At 51.8% G+C, this 21,831-nt stretch overlaps 2 protein-coding genes across 7 annotated transcripts in view; both read left to right on the forward strand.

The window, feature by feature from the left end:
- Nucleotides 1-1,422: 1,422 nt before the first annotated feature.
- CPN1 (carboxypeptidase N subunit 1) lies at nucleotides 1,423-13,347 on the forward strand. Of its 3 annotated transcripts, none has more exons than XM_030241386.2 (9): nucleotides 1,423-1,589; nucleotides 5,274-5,470; nucleotides 6,138-6,293; nucleotides 6,744-6,926; nucleotides 8,380-8,491; nucleotides 9,172-9,311; nucleotides 9,607-9,706; nucleotides 11,159-11,277; nucleotides 13,089-13,347. In XM_030241386.2, exons 1-9 carry the CDS (start codon nucleotides 1,577-1,579, stop codon nucleotides 13,218-13,220), a joined length of 1,152 nt encoding a protein of 383 aa, XP_030097246.1. In that variant the 5' UTR covers nucleotides 1,423-1,576; the 3' UTR covers nucleotides 13,221-13,347. The 3 variants fall into 3 exon arrangements, with proteins under 3 accessions (XP_030097246.1, XP_030097245.1, XP_018766288.1); XM_030241385.2 differs by lacking the exon at nucleotides 1,423-1,589 and adding an exon at nucleotides 2,127-2,466; XM_018910743.3 differs by lacking the exon at nucleotides 1,423-1,589 and adding an exon at nucleotides 2,932-5,130.
- A 2,884-nt stretch (nucleotides 13,348-16,231) lies between these two features.
- Nucleotides 16,232-21,831, forward strand: part of DNMBP (dynamin binding protein) — a 33,149-nt gene continuing 27,549 nt past the window's right edge. The window contains exons 1-3 of one of the 4 annotated variants that reach the window (XM_050976575.1): nucleotides 20,462-21,115; nucleotides 21,322-21,518; nucleotides 21,650-21,702. The gene's annotated coding sequence lies outside the window, so the exon portion shown is untranslated. Of the gene's footprint in view, nucleotides 16,309-20,461; nucleotides 21,116-21,321; nucleotides 21,519-21,649; nucleotides 21,703-21,831 lie in introns of those variants that run through there. The other 3 variants (XM_018910740.3, XM_030241438.2, XM_030241440.2) reach the window with 3 other exon arrangements.

A 21,831-nucleotide genomic window follows, 5' to 3' on the forward strand; every position in this document is an offset into this window, starting at 1 on the left:
GCACTCTCTGGCTGCCAAGTAACACTGGGTAGTGCTGGAAACCTGCCCATGACTCTTTCACATGGCCTTCATTGCTGAAGCCTGGGGAAAGAGCAGCTCCACGGGAACCCAGCAGCCCTGGGAGCAGGGATGTGAAGGAGGTGAAGGCATTTCCCACTGCTGTTGTGGGCTGCTAGCTTTGCAAAATACCACCAGACATGCCTTGCTGTAGAGACAAGAACTGTCCTACAATACCCATGCTCTCCATGCCACAGCTTCTGCTACTTTGCCTTGGTTTCTGGCATGTATTGGGAGAAGTTATCACCTCCAGCACTGACTCTTGTTAGCTAGCTACAGCTGGGTGCAATGCCATTCCTGCTCCTGAACATGTGTTGCTTTCAAACTGGCTGACAAGCAGGGATGGGGGGGCATGGGGCTTACCTAGGGGAAAGTATCAATATGGTTACTGCTATCTCTATATGTAATATTTTTCTTTTTCTGTTCATGTCTTCAAAAGGGTATTTTTTCAAAAACACGGGTTGAGGGAACTGTGCAGGTGGGGCAGAAGACCAAGAAGGCAGAGGATCAAGGAGAGAAATTACCACTATGATGGTGCTGGGGCAGAAGAATGTTGGATATGGGGAAGTCTGAGTAAGCCAAGTCATAAGCAGGCAATCCATGTGCTTTGACCACCAGCCTATACTGGTTGCATCAGAGGCTATCAACAGCAGCTGGAGGCTATAAACAGGGACTCCTTGGTTTTACCAATGCTCTTCCTAGAAAACTGAGGTAGAAAGACAGCAGCCCAAGCAGATGTGGAGAACAGGTAGGAAAGCACCGGGAAAGAAGCAAGCCTTGACACAGAAATTAGAACAACGCAGCACAGATCCACCACAAGGCTGAAGGGAAAGGAAATGTTTGGTATGGCACTGAGTATCCTGGGCAGCCCATTACTAGTGGCCAAGGGAGCTCTTCCAGAATGGCCCAGATACAGCAGAATAGCATGCTCATGTTACCAAATGGAGCCCTTCTCTTGGCCTGTCCAGCCGTGATGGTACATTTTTCAGATGTTTGTGTTCATGTTTGGTCTCTGTGTCAGGGTTGTCCTAGTAAATAGCTCTGTCAGAGCCACTAGTCTGCTGGAGTTTTGCTGGAATCTGCCCTCGTGGGGCAAGATTGCAAAGCAAGGCTGCCTCTGGCAGTGGGCAGAGAGCAGGGACCATGAGGTGCCTGCTGCCCACTGGGATAAGCATGACAGAGGGGTGGAAAGGAAACAGCTTCCCCTATATCCAGAAACAGTTTGTAATCCTTTGTTAGCAGACAGCAGGACATTTTCATTTGTAGACATGCAGTTAAGCAATGTCCTCCTGCCCAGCGCCTGTCAGAGCTCTTTCTCATGCCCCCTCCCAGAGCAGGGCGGGGTGATACCAAAATTTTCGAGCGGAGCTCTCCGTGATGGTTCCTGCTCAGCAGACGACTCCTGCATCACATCCCACTCTGCTCTTCCCTCCCCCTGAACCGTCCCAGCTCGGCAGTTCGGACAGCCAGCTGTGGGGAGGGCGATGCAGTCCCTGCACCTCTGTTTGTCCCAGCAGCAATGGGATCGCCGGGTGAGCAGGGCCGGGCAGAGGGGCCGACTGACCCGCGGACTCCGCGGCGGTGCCTCCTCTGTTTCCCCAGGAGATGGGGCAGGAGAGGAGGCGCGGCGCGGAGCCGGGACCGGGACCGGACTGCGGGGAGGAGCGGTGGCAGCTGCCCGCGCCGTGCAGGGCTGCGGGAATCGTGCGGGCTGCGAGGCCGCCCGGCGCTATCCCCATCCCCCTGGGCTCCTGCCCCACGAGAGGGTGACGGGCAGCCCCCCGCCCGCCGGCCCCCTTTCCTCTCTTTTCCCCCGCCCGCCGCTCCCCGAGCGCTTGGCAGCCCCGACGCCCTCCGCAGCCAGTTTTCCAGCCCTGCGCTTCTTCTGCAGTGACAGTCAGTGGCTGCGGGGCCCTGTTTGCTGTCCAGTTAATAAGTGAGCTGGAGCGGGGGGAAACTTCTCCGCCGGAGGAGAGCGGGCTCGCCGGGGGCTGGCCGGGCGGGCGGGGGGAGCATTCCTGCGCCGCGGGGCCCCGGCGCGCCCCGCTCCCGCCGCCCCCCGCCCGCAGGTGCAGGGGGCTGGCACTCGGCAGCTGGAAAGAGCTGGTTGGAGTTTGCACTTTAAGCTCCCGGCGGGGAGGGAGCCGAGGCTGGGAGCTGGTCCGGGCGCCCGGCGCCGCGGGAGGATGGCGCGGTGGCTGCGGCCCCTCGTGGGAGCCCTGCTCCTGCTCGAGGGGGCGGCCGCCCTCAGCTTCCTCCACCATCGCTACGAGGAGCTGGTGCAGGCCCTGTTCCGCGTGCAGAGCCAGTGCCCCTACGTCACCCGCATCTACAGCATCGGCCGCAGCGTCGAGGGCCGGCACCTCTACGTGCTGGAGTTCAGCGACTACCCGGGCATCCACGAGCCCCGTGAGTACGGCGGGAAGGGGACAGCGGCCCCGAGAGGACGGGCGACGCTGGCACTCTCCCTGCCACGCGGCACTGTGGGGCGCTGGGTAGGGGCTATCTCCCTTTCCAGGCAGGACTCCTGGCAATGCCCAGGTGCCAGGCGGCGCGGTCTCCGGCAGGGACTCCGCAGCCAGCCCAGAGACGCGCCCGCCCAGCCCGCACACATGCACCGTGCCATGCACTGTGTTTGCGTGAGCTGCAGCCTGGCCCAGGCGCGTACTTTGGACGGAGCTCTGCTCAAGCTAATGAGAGAACGCAGGCGAGTCCATCCCAGCACCCCGCCTGCCCTACCACATTCTCCCTCCCAAAACAGTGTTGTCCAGGCGAGGAGAGCAGCATCCATCCTCAGCCCTGTGCTGCTGGGTAGTGACAGGACAGCAAGTGTTCGGCCTTTCCTCCTGCAGACGGCAAACCCAGGAGGGCAGCGGGCGGGGACCCCGGCAGAGAGGGCGCCGGGCTTCTACAGCCCTCGCAGCCCCGTGGGCAGTGCAGCCCCAGGGCCAGACTGGTCTCAGGGATCGCCACCTGCTGCCACGTGGCCCTGTGGAACCTTGGCAGCCATGGCCCCTTGAGCTGCTGCCTGTGCAGCTTGGAGATGCTGCCGAGCCAGACCTTGCTGGCAGCCAGGTGCCCTGGGGGGGCCGAGGAGAGAGCAGCTGCCTCTCCAGGCTGGGGGGCTGCACTCAGGGCTCCCTCGCATCCCTGCCTTGTGTCCCTGAGCTGCAGATAAGGACAGAACTTTCTGCAGGATCTTTTGCCTTTTCAAGTCCTGGTTGATGTGGTTAAACGCAGGGGCTGATTAGTGCAGGCAGCCTAGTCACATGGAAAACTGCCAGCAGGGCTGCAGGGGTGTGCAGAACCTGTGCCCCCCTCAGAGGAGCAGCCCCCGCAAACCCCACAGCACCCCATGTCTGGCAGCACTGCTCTGGGGACATACTGCACAGTCCTGTGCCCATAGTATCATTTTCAGGGGTGCCAGGAGGTGAGATGGTAGGCTTCCCACCTTGACTACCTCTGTGACAGCCCTGTTCAGCACTGGGAAACCTGCGTGGCACTGAGGGCATCTGGGGCACCTCCACAGTGCATCAAGGGCTGATTCAAAGCACGGAGTGAGCAAAGGGCACTGGCAGTGCACCACTGGATTTTAGACTTGCAGAACCACATGAGAGCAGATGGAAAGGCTGTAGGAGATGACTCAGATCTACCCTGCCCCAGGCAGGCAGCATGGACATGTGGCCCTGCTTGTAGCATGGACCACTGTCAGGCTGGCACTTTCAGCTTGTAGCATGAGGAATTTGGGAAACTGTGGATTTCCTTGAAGGACATGAAAAGTAACTCTGAAAAGCAAGCTCAGAGTCAATGGGCTTACATGCAGTAATTAGAGTTTGTGTGCCCATATACATAAAGTTTAGGGGTTTGCATACTGAAAAAGGCTGACAAATCCTGCTACAGACTCAAACAAAGCAGAGAATCCTTGCTGAAACCTTATTTTTTAAAGGCTGCACATACGCCTAAGATTTTTCTGAGTTTTTAATAACTGGATTATCTAACGAAATCAGTTCTTATGTCCCTGAAATCTAACAAGATCAAAATATGTGGCTCTCCTCTGGTGTCTTGCACTGAGACACTGCAATCAAAAAATCATGGAAAAGCAAAATCTTTAGCTTGAATTTGACCTTTTTTCTTTTTTTTTTTTTTAACACAGCAAAGGCACAGGGGCTTTTGCAAGCAGCAGCTCACAATCTGGGGATGTGATGCCTTTTACCCCAGGATCCTGATAGACATCATACCTGACAGCAGGGCTGCACACTGCCACTGCAAGTCTGATCCCTGGTGTCCAGAAAGCTTACAATGGTGCAATGGGAGTCTCAAGATCTGGCAAGCCAGCATTTGTAACAACACTCTTTTTTTCCCTGACTCTTTCATGTGACAGTCAGGCTCCCTTTTTAACTTAATTCCCCTGTTGTCTTTCAATCTACCAATGCTGGCTCCAGCCTGCAATGTGACATTTTATTTTCCCACAAGTAACTAACTTCTTTAAAAGGCCTCTGGGAAAGCACAACCTGTCCCTCACATGTCCTGCTTCTCCTTCAGCAAAGCAGCAAGTCCTGTTCCAGGCACTGTCTGCTTGTGGTCTCCGAGTCTGTATTTTGAGACCTTATTTTAGAAAAGCCAGTGGCAAGAGACCTTTTTGGTCATACTGGAGCTGCCTGAGGGACAGTTTGATCCATATTCAGCTCAGCTGCTGAAGGTTTCTCCAGGCTCTTTTCCCTTGAGGGTGAGGAAGGCCTTAACCTTGATCTTGGAGGTAGGTGAAGGAGAGATGCAGACCTGGGTATGGGGCTCTAAGAGCAAACGTAGAAGAGCAGAGGTGGGAGAAACAGTCTGTCCCCTCCACTGCCACCTACCCCAGAGCTAGGAGGCCCTGGAAGCCTGGGGCAATCCTGCCAGTGCTCCCTGGTCCTTTTGTGCTGTCTTTCACCCAAGACCAAACCACCAGCAAATACTCTTCCTGTGTGCTCCAAAGGCCCAAAGCAACCTGGAGGAGAGTCTGAGCTGCTCTCAGAGTGTTGTGCAAAATGAAGCGGAGCCTATATGAGAACTGTGCCGCTCTCCCTCACTGAGGTTTGCATTTTCCAAGGGAAAGGGTCATTTTAGACCATTTATTGGGTGTCCCTTGGGCTTGCCTGGGGCTCCCTGTGGTAGGCATTTGCTCTTCCCCCCTGTTCTAGCCCTGGCTGATGGCGTCACTCTCTTGCTCTCTCCAGTGGAGCCAGAGTTCAAGTATGTTGGGAACATGCACGGGAACGAGGTGCTGGGCCGTGAGCTGCTGCTGCAGCTCTCGGAGTTCCTGTGTGAGGAGTACCGCCGGGGCAACGAGCGGATCACGCGCCTCATCCATGACACGCGCATCCACATCATGCCCTCCATGAACCCCGACGGGTACGAAGTGGCTGCCAAGCAGGTACCAGGCAGTGATCACCTCCTCCAGATGGGTCGGGGCAGAAAGCCCTTCAGATCCCTTTGGGATGCTCTTCACCGCAGCTAGAAGGAGGGGCAATCCTTTCTTTTCATGCCCTGCCAAATCTGTCCCCCTCAACTGCTTTTGCTCCTTACCAAGGGCTCATGCTGTGTGTCCTGTTACAGGTGACCTTGGCAGATGATGGAGAAGACTTCCTATACCTGTCTTACTCTCCTTAGAACTAATTTGTCACAGAAGGGTCACTGCAAATCCCCTGCCCTAGACTGGGAAAGTGACAGCTGAATGCCACTGTCATAAGCTAGCAGAGACATGAGAGGTGGGGGGATGGAAATAGGCCCCTTAGACCTCCTGAAAAAAAAATCACCCATTTCTTTGTGCTTCTAGGCTTCAGTGAGATATTTGTGGCTCTTTCAGCTAAAGTAAATTGTTTATTTGTCTTGCGGCTTACTCTGTCACCCTGAAAAATGAAGATACTGTTATTGATTTTCCCTGTCAGTACCAATACTCTTTATTGCCCTGCCAGCAATAACACATGTTGTAACTCATAGGCATTGAAGTGCTTTTACAGTGGCCAGACTCTGCTTCTCTGATGCCCAACCTACCTGCACCCAACCTGGACTCATCCCTGTGATGCACCTTTGCCCCACAGGGCCCAGACAGCAATGGGTACTTGACAGGGAGGAACAATGCCAATGGAGTGGACTTGAACCGCAACTTCCCTGACCTCAACACACTCATGTACTACAGCAGGGAAATCAGCGGGCCAAATCACCACATCCCACTGCCTGACAACTGGAAAAGCCAGGTACCAGTCTGGGATACTGTGAGGGCTAAAGCATCCTCTTAGAGTGTCTCAGCATGCAAGCAAATACACTGCCCTTTGGCTTCCACAGTGATTGATTCCTTCTCTGAGCCTTTTGCCTGCAGAGAAATACAATCCTGGTCCCATATCACAGCTTGCCCCTCTGCCAGGAGAGGCTGACATCACAACCAGCTTGGGAGAGCAGGCTGCAATGCACAGGACAGAGGAGGTGGCACATGCTGGCTAACACCTGTGCCTCAGATTCTGGGGTTTAGCTGGGGGAGCTGCTTTGTGTATCAGGGCAGTTGGTGGAGAACAAAGGAAGCTGCAAGAGCTGCAGCAGACACATTGCAGGACAGGGTCTGACATGGTCAATCACACCACAGCCTTGCATGGAGCAGCAGCTGGCACAGAAGTCTCTTCTCCCGGTCTCCTTCTCTCTTGTCCTTACAGGTGGAGCCAGAGACATTGGCTGTGATCCAGTGGATCAGCAGCTACAACTTTGTGCTCTCGGCCAATCTGCACGGTGGAGCAGTGGTGGCAAATTACCCCTATGACAAGTCCCAGGATCAGCGGTTCAGGAGCCACCGGCGCACGGTCAACACGCCGACCCCTGACGATAAGTTGTTTCAGAAGGTGAGCACGGCCACGTTGGGCAAGGACATTCCCTGGCAGGGTGCAGAGCAAGGGCTGTATGGGAGGTCTGGTCACTGCGTCATGCAGGAGCTGAGTCAAGAAACGTGTTGGAAATAATCATTAGAAGACTACAGCATTTCTGCCAGCCACTGCCTCAGGAGCCTGGTCAGGACAGTCCCACCTTGTGAGCCGGTCCCACCACCAGGACAGGCCATGCTTAACCCTCAGGGGCCCCCTCCTTGTCCATGCTTGGTTTTCCCATAACCCAAATACCATTGGTATACTCAATAACAACTTGCTCTTCCAAAGCTGGAAGCTGCACTCATCTTTGACACACCATCTAAAAATGCATAGGGGTTTTCTTCCTAGAGAGGTGACTCAGGGCCTGCTGATACCAGGATAAGGGAGGTGGCTGCCCAGCAGGGGCTTATGGATGGCAAAGAACAACTACAACAAACAGCAAGAGCTCCAGGAGCCTAAGCAGTCATCAGGGAATGCATCAGATGTGCTGTTGATCCTGTTAGTGCTAGCTGAAGCTCGTGGTTTTTCTTCATTATCCCAGAAAACAATGCCTTCAGTCACTGCTTCCATTAGGAAATACCCAGCACAAGAAAAAAGTCTGCCTCTGAACAGTTAATGAGAAAAATAAGTCCAAGCTGGAGTCCAGCCTTCTCTGGAAGCAGAATCTGCAGGGGCTTGTCAGGACCTCTTGGGATCACGGCTGTGCTCAGACAGATGTAAAGAGGCTGCAGTCTGGGGCGTAGGCTAATGATACCCACATGGCCTCAGGACTCAGAAATGTAGAGAAGTAACTGTTTTCCTGCCGACAGAATGATATTACACTGGAATCTGAACCATTATACAAGGGTATAGAGTTTGCCTTAGCAAATGCAAATGCCAGTCTCTCTTAAACTGTGTCTTATGCAAAGGACTGGCTTTGGATGCAGCAGCCCAGTTTTAGCCCTGTCTTCATGTCTAAAAATAAACAGTAATCTTAATAAGGGCAACAAACAAGTCGTTGCTAGAACCAGAAGTTGCCCAAACTCTTTCCTAATTGAAATTCCCCCGATATATATCTGGTATTTGCCAGGACTGATGCTGGTTACTTTTCTTCATATCTTTTTCCACTATTAGTGCCATTTGCTGTGTGGGGCCAAGTGTCCCCACATAGGTCCAGTGCTTTCTCCTCCCTCTCTTTTCAGTATGAGCAGGGCAGAAGCCCTTTTGCCATCAACAAGCTTCCAGCTTGCCAGGTTACTGCTCTTCCTTGTAGTCTTGTAGAGGTCCTGGGCACCTCATGTTTATTTTGTGGCAGTAAAATGCAGGAACTCTCTCCTGTCTGACTTCCCTCCCGTGCTTCTCAGCAAAGGAGGGAGCATGTTTTGTCCAGAGCCAGGCACGTTCTCCAGCCATGTGGGGCTGGAGCGGTGACCACTGGCTGCTCTCCCTCTAGCTGGCCAAGACCTACTCATATGCCCACAGCTGGATGCACCGGGGCTGGAACTGTGGGGACTACTTTGCTGATGGCATCACAAATGGGGCATCCTGGTACTCGCTCAGCAAAGGTAAGGGCTGGGCCGGTGAGCACCCCCCACAGAAAAAAGAGGTGAAGGGATAGACAAGAAACCTCAGGACAGGATGGGTTGGGGAAGGACTATGGCAATAGGATTGTGCCCATTACTTGACACCATTCTGGTGTTTTGTATCTCAGACCAGGAAATGGCTTGGGAAAGAGACACAGAAAAAGCCAAGGTCTGCAGAGACCTTCATCTTATGTGCTTCTAGACAAAGGAAACATTAATCTGCTAGTGTATTTGAAAATCCTATGATATAATTCCATCAAAACCCAAAACTGTGACCAAAGGGAAGGCAGCTGCTAGTTCCTGAAAATTTTCATTAAAAAAGGCGCAATAAGGAAACTGAAAAATCAACACATAAAACTAGAATAATGATTGAAGAGGAGCTAGAAGAGATATATAGGCCCCCTGTGGTACCAAACCACCCTGGGTTTCTGAAAGCAGGTTAATGAATGATCCGGCTGAAAGAGAGAGTTGGCAGCTACAAGGAGAGGGCTGCATGGGTGGAGAAGGCTCTAGTTGCACTGTCATGCAGCGAGGAGGCTGCACCTGTGGTGCAGAGAAGGAGAGTGAGACGGTTCTGGTCAAAGAAAGATGGGCCAGGATGACTGGGACATAGGAATAGGAAGGGAGCCATGCCCTGGCCATAGGGTATTCTTCTCTTCCAGGCATGCAGGACTTCAATTACCTCTACACCAACTGCTTTGAAATCACGCTGGAGCTAAGCTGCAATAAATTTCCCCCTGAGGAGGACCTGGAGAGGCAGTGGATGGCCAATCGGGAGGCCCTTGTTGCTTTCATTGAAGAGGTAAAGGGACAGTCCAGAGACCAACACCCTTCTTCTGCAGATCCCCATGGCGCCTGGTGGTAGGGGACCAGTAGGCACCAGGAGGGGAAGAGAGTTGGTTATGGAGATCATAGGATGCTCTTGTTGGTGATCTTTGGGGAAGCTGTTGTGTCCTAGACTGGCTCTAGTGGGGACAGCCAGGATCACCAAGGGTTCAGGGAAAGGTAGGGTTGTCCCCAAAGCTCTGCCCTTCTCGGCAATACCCTCTTGAGCAAAGGAGGGGCCTTGACCCATCCATCTGTCTCCCTCCCTGCAGGTTCACCAGGGCATCAAAGGGATGGTGTCAGATGAGAACAACAATGGCATTGCAGGAGCAGTGATTTCTGTCCAGGGAATCAGCCATGACATCACCTCTGGTGGGTTGTCGATCTGCTTACATGTCTGAATATGTGAGTGAAGCTAACAGGCAAGGCTATACTATGGGAGGCCATCCATGGTTTGCTTCCCAAAGACACTAGAGAAATATGACATCACTAGAGAAATATAAACCTGTCCTTATCCTTGACCAGGGTGGGCTTAGGAAAGCCTAGGAAAGACAGAGGTGAGAAGTGGTATGCAGACCTTATTGTAAAGGACTTCAGAAACTCAGTTCCTGTTTTATCTGGGAGGGACAACTGAGGGGATAATCTACTCAAGCCTGTAAGTATCTGCAAAGAGTTGAAACAGAAGATAGCAAAGAAAAAGATGAAAAAAGAAAAAATAAGATGAAAGACTGAAAGTTCACACAAGACAAGTTTAGAGTGAGAATTAAGTGCCGCTTTAATTAAGTCACCCAAGTTGTGGTTGTTTCTCCCTTGCTGGCCAATTTTAACCTCCTTTCCATGAACACCCTCTTCCAAGCAGACCGAACACTACAGACTGCCTGTAGAAAATAGCTGATATTACAGCTTTTCAGAGGTCAGATTATGAAATCATTGAAGCTCCTCCTGGCTATAGGTCTGTGAGTCAGTAACATTAATATTTGGCACTTATTATGCCAACCTGCATAGGAAAGGGGACTGTGGAAGAAATTGCAGAAGAGCTGGCTGTCAAGGGCCCTCTGAATTCTTCTGTCCAGCTTGGAGCAAGATTTTCCCCAGCACTGGCTCTGATCAGCCACTGCTCCCTCCAGCCAGATCTCACTGACCTCAAGGATAGATACTTCACAGCCTAACTGCTGACCTGTACCAGGGCTTTACCACATTCAGGTGAAGCTGCACTCCCAGCTCCACTCTGAAGTAATTTGCAATACCTATCCAGTTACATAGATAGGATTATACTCAGATTTCCAAAGTAATCCATAGTGTGGTGTTACCTCACTGTTGGTTGTCCCCTGTCCCTAAGCACACCAGAGCACGGTCTGTCAGAGTGCTTCTGAGGCTTTCTTATGCAGGGAATCAGGGAGCAGCTGAGCTATTGAACAACTTAAACCTGCTAACCTAAATGTGGCAAAATTGTGTATGTCAGGAACTAGATTGTGTTATGCATAAGGAGTCAGACTGGAGCAGTGATTGTCCTTAGGTCTGCTGTCATCTGACTAGTGAGTGCTCAGCTTTGCTGCCCCACTACACAGGGACAGCCAATGCTGCTGTGCAGTCCCCTTTCATTTGGCTTTTACTTGCAGACTGACCTCTCCATGGCACTAATGAGACATCACTTGCAGTATACCAGTGTGAATCCAGCCTTGAGGTAGCTAGCAGGTTTGGGAAAAAAATCTGGGTTTTGAATGCTACATATCCTAGAGGAAGTAACTCAGCAAGAATTACTGGTATGTCTTATGCTTTGCTCCCTGAGCATCCTGAATGCTTTCTTTTCCTACCTTGTTCCAGGTGATATGGGAGATTATTTCCGGCTGCTGCTGCCTGGCACTTACACTGTCACAGCCTCTGCAGAGGGGTACCAGCCCCTGACAGTCACAACAACAGTGGGCCCAGCTGCACCTTCATTGGTGAGTCAGGCTGCATAGTCACAAGGGTTTCTCAAAATATCTTCACCCCAGGGAGAAAGAAATGTGGTGGGGGATGTCTAGTGAGCAGCAGAGAAAGGAGATAGGATGGTAGAGCATTTCCAGTGGCTGTAGATTATTTCTTTTGGCAGACAAGGCTCCACAGCAGTGAACAGAGTGAAGACAATGCCATGTGCCTTTCAATTCCTTACTGAGGCCTTGCCAGCTGCACTAGGCTCCCATTCCAGCTTCTGTGTCCTTCTGCCTCTTGGTGATGGGAGATCTCCTGGCTGGCTGGGACTGCTGCTCTTCAGCTCTCCCTCCATCCTCTTTACTCTCCAGGGTGTGATGATGTGGAGACAGACTGGGTTCAGTTATCCCCCCAGCTTTGTGGGTTTCAGCACTCTGCTATCATCTGCATTCTGCCTGGGACCAAACATGTTATCAAACTCACAGCAAGAGGCTGAAGTCTGCCTTTCTTTTTGCTGAGAGCACCAGAGACAAATGGGAACTGAGTGCAAACAAAGAGCAGCCGAGCACCTTCAGGAAATGAAGTGTTCTTGAGACACTAGTGTGTCTCCTACAGCGCCTTTCTGAGGGCTGTCTGGACAACTTGAAATTGGTTGTAAAAACAGTGGGTGGTGATCCCTGCCCCTTCTGTTGCCTTGTGAACATGGTGGAACCACAGATGCAGGCTCCTCAAGAGACCAGCAGGACTGCCCCAACGCCCCCCCGCCATCTGCGGCATCCTGGCACATCATTTGCTTCACTGTATGTACACTGGTCAGGCTCTGCTGTAAATACACTGTGGTTGTTCTCCCACCTTCCATCGCTTCATCCCACCCCGCCCAGCCTCTGAAGTTCTTCCAGAGCTGCCCTCTTCTCAGGATTAGAAGCCCTCTAATTTTCATACTAAATTTATTTATGGTCAGTTTATGCCTATTTGTTCTTATGCCAATGTTGTGCTTTAAATAGCTCATTTTCTTCCCTGGTGTTTATTCCCTAGTATATTTATAGGGAGCTGTCAAGCCCAGTCCTTTGTTTTGCTAGGTTAAGCACCCAGCTCTTTGGGTTTCCTTTTTAAAACAGATTTTCTTTTGACAGTGTTACTGTAGAAGACTGATTTTTTCCCCGTTGGTCTGATTTTTGCATATCTCCTCTCACAGCAGACCTCCTGTTCCCATTTCTGCAACACCTCCCATACTCACTCTTCACCCCATCCCTCCCCCAAGAAGCCCATGCAGCTCCCTCCCAGTTTCACCTTTCTGTATGGCCTCCCTATTCCCCATTTATCTGATGCTGTGTTTTGCACACTCCTTGTCCCCTTCTCCCTCTTGTACTGCTTGTGTGGCTGTAGTGGATGGAGGTTTCTTCCCTGATATTATTTTGCCTAGGTCCACTGGAAGGACTGGTTGCTGAAAGACCGATTAAGCTAACAAGTTGCAATTGAAAAAGAACTGTCTGTCTTAAACCATCCTCTGTATTAAATACTCACAGAGATGAAAAGCAATGCTATGGGTCCACTCTCTGGTGAGAAAAGGAGAAAAAGGACATAGCTCAGTCCCTTGCCATTCACAGCTCATCTTCCAAACCATCACGTAGCCACAGGAGCAACTCTGCTTAAGAAACATAGTTCATTGTTAGTGCATTTTCCACAGGAGGAAGAAAATTTACAGCTGCTTTAAGAACTGATTTCCTTTAACAATGGCTGAGACCCCTTATTGTTTGACTTGGCCCCAGAGTCCGCTTGGAAGGGCAGGTCCGGCAGAGCACATACACTGTGTTAAATGCAGTTATCTTTATTCTTTCTCCAGGTGCATTTCCAGCTCAAACAAGAAGTGGTGAGGAAGCCTGCGGAGCGTAAAACCTCAGGCACACGGATGAACAACAAAGCCCTTCAGAAGAAGGTGGTGCCAAGAGCCACCCGCAGGGGGACCCAAAGATGAGGACAGCTCATTTGGCTGAGAGCTGGGGAAGCCGTTTACGTGAGGCCTGGCTGATGACTCCAGCCAGTGAACTTTCCAGCAGTTCAGCATGAAACTAGCCCAAATTATTAAACAAGGAAGTATTTAATACCTGAGCAAATTGTGAAGTCATTCACAACAAAGTGAGCCTGGGCTACAGTTCCCTGGGCATTGTGTCTGTCTGTGCTGAGTTCTTCTCCTTCACTGGCTCCGTCTCAGAGAGCTCTGCTCCCTTTATTCCTGCACTATTGCTACAGCCCACGTGAAGGGTGACGAGTGTATACCAAGGATGATTAATCCAATCCATGGTGTAAACTGCACTCAGAAAAGGAGCACATGAAAAACAGTCCTCTGGGTGTGTAAGTGCCATGCTTCGCCCTCAGGTAAGGACACTTGAAAAGGCTGCTTTTACTGCTAGGCCTAGAGTTAGAGTTCCACCTAGGCTTAGGGTTCTGAAAACCACAAAGCCCTGAGCTCCAGGCACACTGCAGCTGCAAAAAGCATCCCAAGGGGAACACAAAACTGCCACAACGTGGCTTCCTCTACCAACCCTAACCCTAGGCAGAAACCGCAGCCTGGGGCTAAGGCTGGTTCCAAGGAAAAAGCCATGGAGGAAGCCATGTTGTGACAGTTTTGTGTTCCCACTGGGATGCCTTTTGCAGCTGCAGTGTGCCTCGAGTTCTGGGCTTTGTGGTTTTCAAAGCCCTAACCCTAGGTGGAACCCTAACCCTAACCCTAGCAGTAAATCAGCCTTGGGCTGGAAAATGTAGGACTGTCTCAATTCCACTCTTCAGGGCAGAGTCAGAGTAGGGAGACTCCTTCCCTAGAACAACCAGCCCTGGAGGCCACATCAGTCACCCTTGCAGGCTGCTGTGGGGTTGGCAGTGCAGCAGAAAAATTAGAGTCTCAGTCTAATTTTTTTTTTTTGTTTCCCCTTCAAAAGGGTTCCTGCAATATACAACCCTCTGGATGTCTCTCTCTCTCTCTCTGGGTCGGGATTTGTCCAGTTCATTCTCCTCCCAGCTCTGAATATTTTTGTGTTGAACAATTTGGTAGAGTTCCACTTGTCTGTGGCTGAGCTCTCCACGTGAGAACATGGTTACAAAATGTTTCTGAGGCAGGATTTTTAAGGACGCCCCTCAATGGTGTGCCATAAGCTTTGTCCCCAGTGTTGCAAGAAGGGTGGGCTAAAAAGGGCACAACCTTTGGATGTAACATCTGCCAGATAGGGATTTCTTAGGCTTTTGAGGCTTCAGTCAAGGCAAAAACAGTTGACAGGTTTGTGTCAGAAGACACAGCTAACAGTCAATCCTCCCCATCTTCTCTAGGCCACTCATGATTTTGTAGACCTCTTCCCCACCAAGCTGTCCTACCAAGCTGAAGAGTCCCAGTCTACAGTTTTTCATAGTACAGTGATTACTGTACTTTCACTACAGTCTGTTCCCATATCTCTGAGCATCCTTACTGCCTGCCTCCAAACCTTCTTCCATTCTCTATTACCCTTTCTGAGGTGAAAGGACCAGAACTGTATGCAGACACTGGAAAACATTTAAACAAAGTAAAGCCAGGCCCAGGAAAGTGAACCAAAATTCTTACAAGCAAAATTGTGAGGATCTTGGGAGAACCAAGAGGGCAGATAGACCTCTGCATGCAATGCCTTTTCATTTCTGTATCCGGGATGGAGGAAGAAGAAAAGGGAAAATACAAAATAAGTGAACTCAAAGAAAAATTAAGCAGCTTGGATGGGGGATGTCAGCAGAGGAGAGTTGGTCATGGTAGTGACCTGAAAGGCTGCAGGAGGCATTGAGATTATGAAAAACACTCAAAACCTTCTTTGGCAGGCAAGAATAACAGAAATTTTGTGTCAGAGGACATCTAGAGCCCTGTGGCAGGAGGTGGCGTCCGTTCTTTAGCACCAAGAAACCACCTACAGGCATCCACACCGGCAGGGAATAGAGCACCTGTGCAGCTTCAGGCCGCCTGCCCACGGCGTCGTGCCAAGGCAGCAGCGTGGGCCCCCACCTCAGGAGAGCAGACGGCAATCAGCACCAGCCTGTGCACGTACTAACACGACTCTGAGAGCCAGCCTGCGACGCGTTTCACTCACCCGCTCCTGGCTGCTTGCAAGTCAAGCTGAGATCTGTGTGGTTGCTATGGAGAACTGTAGCTAAATGTACAAACAAGTGTCAAACAGTGGTAACTGCTCAGGGGGACTTAGAGATTCCGGGCTTTACGTGTTGCTGAGGGATGGTATCCCTTGGGGCATGGAGGCTTTTTTTAGACTGCCAGGAAATCCAGCGCGGGACCTACCATACTTTGTATGCCAGATCCTCTGTGATGCACAAACTGGCCCTCTCCGTCATGGATTTCTGCTGGGGAGCTATTTGTTTTTCTCCATCTTAATGCTTTGGCACGATCTTACAACGTATCTAAGCAGCCAAGGAGGCTGCTAGCGGCAAAGCTGAGACTGCACCAGATGGACAGTGTAGACCCACTCGTCAGCTGCTGCCAAAGCCAAAGCCGAGAAGGGAGCGAGATTCCCACAAGGCAGCAGAGGGGAAGGGGAGCCCCGGCTGTGTGTGCGAGGCGGCAGCGCTCTGTGGGGAAGCAGAAGAGGGTTTGCACAGGCAGCTGCCTGCCGAGCTCCGCGCCGGGCTCCCGGGTGCTCTGCCAGCAGCCTGGCTCGGTGCATGGCGCACGAGTGCCGTGTCCGGCCCGGGGAGGGCTGCACCCCATGGTGGGCACCGAGTGCCGAGGCGGGCTGGCCCCGTGGGCCGCCGGGGGGAATGCCTCGCATCCCGGGGCCGCGCAGTGCTGCACAGGGTGAAGTCCTCACGTCACCGGCGGCCCCGGGCTCCCCAGGCTGCGGGCCAGCCCAGCGGAGCAGCTCCGCCTTCCCAGCGGCACCACGCCGGGCCGGGCCGGGCGGAGGCAGCCGGGCGGCGGGGCGGGCGCTGGGGGCCGGGCCGGCCGGGGCCCGGGCGGGGCTGGGCGGCCGCGGGCGGGCGGAGGCGGGAGCGGGACCCCCAGGGCCGGAGCGGCCGCAACGCCCGGAGCGGGCCGGGAGAAGGTAGGGACCCGCCGGAGCTGGGCGCTCCCCCCCTCGCCGCTGCCCGGCTTGGCCGCTGCCCCGCCGGCCTGCCCCCCCATCCCGCGGCCGCCCCCGGCCTGCGCCTCCGCCGGGCCGCGGCCCGGCCCCCGCCCCGCCGGCGCCTCCCGCACTCCGCACCGGGCCCCGCTGGCCGCGGGCATGGGCGCTGCCTGTGCCGGAGGCTGCCCTGGGCCGCGCTGGCCGGCGGCGGGTGCCCCAGGCTGGGGTGCTGCGAGCTCGGGTGGGTGCGCTCCCCCCATGCCAGCCCCGCCAGGGCAGCGTGTAGCCCTCCAGCCCTGCGTGCCCAGCCGGGTGCTCGCTGTGTCCCGTCCCACAGCACACACTCTGCCCTGGGAGCACTTCGGGCACCTGGGCAGCGTGGAGCAGCTGTGCGATACCGCGGGAGCCGCCCGTCTGCTCCCCACATTGCACTTTGTGATTGTGGTCTCTCAAGCCGTGCCTGTTCAGGCAGTGCTAACCCGGGTGGTCACCATCAGGCAGGCAGGCAGCCAGCCAGCTGATGGTAGCTGGTGTTGCCGGGACAGCTTGTTGCAGGAGAGCACCTGGCCCTTTAGAAATTATGTGGCCGTCCCACAGTGGTTTGGCTCCAGGAGTCTGGAGTTTTTGCACCCGTGAGGGTGGCACACGTGGTTGTACATAGAGAGCAGAAGCTCAAGGCTGCAGCACTGTGCCTTTCCCGAGTGCTTCTTCGAGGGCATTCCTTCGGTTCAAGGCAGCCTGAAAAGAGAAACTTAAAAGAATTCCCTGTTTGTTTTCACTCTTACAAACACAAATCCCTCTTGCAACACTGGCAGCCTGGCCCCGTTGCCTTGTACTTATCAGAGATGAAGTGGAGGTGTCTCCTCCAGTGGCCCTGCCAGGGGATGTAGGCTTGGGTCACCCTCAGAATACTCTGAGACGCTGCTGCTGGCCCTCTGTTGTCCCTTTGTTGACCTTAAGTGGTACCTCAGCCGATCCTGTCCTTGATGTAATTTGGCCTTTGGGTTCAAACATCTCTGCTGCTGTTCCTGCTGTTTGAAATTCTCTCTCCCCTTCTGGCCTTTCATTCTCCCTGCTATAGTACCTAGGAAGCCTATAGTTGTGTCATACGCATAAACGTCTGCTTTGATGTTTTTCATGATTCCATAACTTTCAGTTTCTTCTGAAAAGGCTTTCTTTCCCCTTGCCTGTGCTTCCACTGAGATTTTATCTCTTCATCTGAAAGAGTTCATAGATACAGAATTTGCAGTTTTGCAGATACTTTGCCAAATACAGCCTCTGTACCATGCTACAAGACGTCACCATCATCCCCCTCATCTTGACTCACTCTGGCTGTGAGTCGTGCTGGGCAGTGTCTAAATGCGTCCTGCTTGTGTGTGAGGCCTCCATAGCGCCGAGTGCCCACGTCTCTGGGCTGGCCTCCACTTTCTGTTCGTGAGATCCTCTCTTCTGTCAGGGCCAAAGGTTTCAGTTGTCTCTCCAGCTGTTCTGCTTAGAATTAGCAGTGACATTAAAAACTGGTTGAACATACAACAGTTTTAAAGCACTGTTGATAATGGGATGGGAGGAGCTGAGCAGTAGGGGCAGAGGAAAGGAGTGATTCTCAGAGCTTTACAGGGCACCACCTCTGCCAGCTGTCAAGGGAACCTCTTGGCTGTGTGACCTCTTGGGGTTCTGAGTGCAGTGAGGTGTCCCTGCAGTGGGTGACCTCAGACGGACTTTGTGACAGTGGTGGTGTAACCTAGGTGGGACAGCCTGACTCATGCTTACCTCAGCACTTCACTGCCTTAACTGATAATTTCCCCTCAACCTCTAGCAAAAGTATATTTCTAATCACATTACCCAACCCCACTTCTGAGTGACACAGTTTTTACTTTGTCTTATTTTTAGAAATTTTCTGTGGGGAGACGAAATTTATTGCTTCCTTCTCAGGAGCACCTAGGGACTCTGAAGGAAGAGGTCCAGGTTGCAGCAGAGTCCCTGCTGAGGACTGAGGTTCTTTGCAGATACACTACAAAACAGGAATCATGGTGAGAAAAGAACAGAGTTTCCAAGTCAAAATTTCAAGTAATTTCCAAATTTCTGGACTCTCTACCCAGCAGCCAAAGCATCATAATGTGCTTCTGTCCAAAAGTTATCTTGAAGAATATTGTTCAGGGTGCAAAATCATGTGCTACAGTGTTAAGGAATGTCCTTGTAGTCCCAGTTCAACTTGTTTTGAATATGTACTCAAGGTGTAATGACTAATTTTGTAATTGTATGCTACTTACTACCTGTAGCCCAGCCACAGTTACTGCACATCAATGGTGATTCTGCTCTTGGGGTTTTGTCTGTTCCTTATTCTAAGTTGTATAATTTTAGCCTGTCTGCAAAACTGGGAAAAGACACAACTATGTACCTTGGTGTGGGAGAAGACAGGACTTTATAACACAGTCTGTAAGGTGTGTGCTGCCACAGCATACAGAATTTGGGAAACCCTGGTCTCCCAAGCTGGTGTTCTGGCCTTTGCGTGCTTGGCACCCCACTGCCAGAGATTAAATATCCATCACAGTCATCACATGTTGTGGCAAGGTGTTCTGCTTTGCATTAAAAATTGATGCTGTGCTCTAGTTTCCAGATAATTTTCATTTGCTTGCCGTCTGGCTCAGCATGAGCTCCTCTTGCTTCCTTGCCATGCCACTCTTAACCCACACAAACATCATCAGCCTGCCTCAGACACATCCTGCAACAGAGCAGGTAAGAACACTGACAGCCAGAGCCCAGCTGGAGAGAAGTAGTGGTTTGAATGACTTGTTTGGTACACACAGGTGTGGTGGGAAGCCAGAGCTTGCTTAAGCAGCCCTTTTACTTGATAGTCCTGGTTCTTCAGGGGTTGGTGATCCAACCAAAAATGAATTCATATTAATTATTTTTGATATATAAGGTCACAGATAAAGCAAAATAAGCTATTTCTTTTTAGAATCAGAAGATTCCTCTTCCTCCTGGGAGCTATGTGGCGTTAGGAGGTGGAGTGCAGAAGAGCTCTCATGTTTCCCACTTTGTGAAGCTCAGCTAGGGGACTCTGGGATCTGCTGAGACAAGCAGCATGTCCTATCAAGAAGCTGCAGTGATCAGCATTCCCTGCTGGGAGAAGGCTCCTCTCCTCAGCACCATTGGTTGGGAGTTTGCCCTGCTTGCTGCATTGTCCATTCTGTTGGGATGCACAGGATCAGCTCTGCATTTGCTGGAGCCACAGTCTCTGTATTGGCACCATCTCCAGCTTGGGCCCAGGCAGCCTGGCTCAACGGGGTATTGTTTATTCCACCCAGGAATGTGCAGGCAAGCAGGGACCTCAGGGAACTTTATAGAGCAACATATTCTGCTCTGAGCAGGGAGAGGGAGTCTGGGTGGGCACAGCTCTGAAGGCTGGTGGGAGCAGTCAGGGCGTGCTGGTGTGCAGGTAATGTCCTCTCCTAGAAGTGTGAATGAGGACAGTGCAGGCTGTGCATATGCATTGGGGTATGGAGGAGGGAAGGAGGGCTGTCCAGATTTGGAGAACACAGGGAGGAACAGAGGAAAAAGGTAGAAATGTCTTAGTATGTAGTTAGTAAGCTTCTGCTCTTGACACAATGTTGTGAAAAGCCAAGCATAACTGCTGGTTCTTTCCACTGTGTTCTGGGTACTAATCCTGCGGCCTGGAGCACAGCAAGAGCTGCAGCAGATCTCTTGTCAAAGCCAGTCCTCCAGCAGCTGAAGGATGCACTGAACTGAGGAGTATCTCTGTCACTGGGAGTGGATTGTGTTTCCAGTGAACAGACACTGAGCTACAATGAGTGGAAGGTGGTACGAAAAGACCTAGGTGAAATGCAAGGTGGTTTGCAATTTTTAAGAAGATCAATGACAGCATTTGTTTAATATTTTTAATATTAATTTCTCTAATAATTTTGTGACAAGCTTGTCTTTGTACGTTTCTGGGAATATGACCATTCCTGGTCTACTGCTCATGGAGGTTCTAAAGTTCTTACAGAGATTGAGACATCCACTGGACAAGAATCCACTTGTCCCTCTTGTACAAATCCTGCATGCCAAACAGACCAAAATATGCCATATGGAAGCCCACATGGCATATTTTGGTCTGTTTGGTGAAATGTTAGTTTTTCAGTTACAGTGCAGTCATACTCTCCATTGTCAGTTCTAACAGTGCTACCTCTTGAGTGAGAAGCTGGAATGTATTATTTAGTGGAGAAACAAGTGGCAATAGCACCTGTTAAGTTTGGTTTCCTCGCTGCTTAATTTGTGGCATATACCTTTACTGTTTTTTATCTCATGGTCTGAGCAGTGCTTTGGGATAGGAGTGGATTAGCTGCCCTCAAACCCTTTAGGTCTCCCTTTTTACTGAGGCTGTTAATACTTCTTGTAATCAGCCTAAATGGCCTCTTCACATTGCTGCCTTATGTCTCAAGTGCTTAAAATCCTTGCTTCAGCATCTTTAGTAGTCCTGCCTCCATCTAAGTGATGGTACTTCTACCAAGTGCCTGACAATTACATTTGATGCTGATGAGTCCTCTATTTGGGATTTCTTACCCTGCACAATTTCAGCTGCAAGAAGAGGAGGGATAGAAGTTGTCAGAATCTATGTGCAAATGCCGTTTCTTGGCTGACCCAGTTTGTGCTGAAGATTTCAAAACAATATTGTAACAGAGTTAATAGCTATCATTTCATTCTGGTCTCTGCTTCCCTCAGCCCACGCTGGACCAGACGTACTCCAGAGATAATAGCAAAATGGGATAAGCAGTCTTCCATGAAGGTAATGTTAGTGTGTGCTGAGCATGCATGCATGTAGACTGGGGGGAGTGATTAATGCCCTGGGAATCCACTCTCTGCCTTGCTGCACAATGCTGTTGTATCAGGCCCAGCGCTGGGCACCAGGCAGGCTGTGGTCAGGCGCCAGGAACACGTTACCTGGTTTGTGCAGGATCAGGCAGTGAGACAGAGCCTGTGTGTTCTCTGCAGGGCGAGTTCCTGCTGCGCCACAGCTTCATACTTGCACAGTGAGGCTCTCTTTGGATGCGGGTCTGCTGCTGGGCGGGGGCAGGAGCCGTGCGATCCACAGTCCTGAGCTACCCCAGCCTGAAATCCCCAGAGTTTGCTCAGTTGTGGCAGAGCTCTCCCTCCTTCCCTCTGGCAGGCAAGGATCACCCATCCTTGAGGTGAGAGGTGCTTGGCCAGCTGTCAGGAGCCGTGACTCACAGGGGATCACAGGCAGAGCCCTGCTCTCCCTGCAGTCTGCTTTTCCTTCTGGAGCCTCTGCGTGAGCTGTTGCTGAATGCTTGTTTTCTAGGGTGGATCTGGAAGAAGGTCGGGTCCACTATTAAGCCTGAAGAGTTGGACTCAGTAAGTTTCCAGTCTGGAATATGCTGGGAGGCTTCCTACTCTAGGTGGGGGTTTGTAGAAAATGTTGGCAGGCAGCACTACAGGGAGTAAGACAAGGCCAAGGCCCTGGAAAATGTAATATTTTGTGTT

Source organism: Serinus canaria, chromosome 6 (assembly GCF_022539315.1).
Source record: "Serinus canaria isolate serCan28SL12 chromosome 6, serCan2020, whole genome shotgun sequence".
Taxonomy (NCBI): domain Eukaryota; kingdom Metazoa; phylum Chordata; class Aves; order Passeriformes; family Fringillidae; genus Serinus; species Serinus canaria.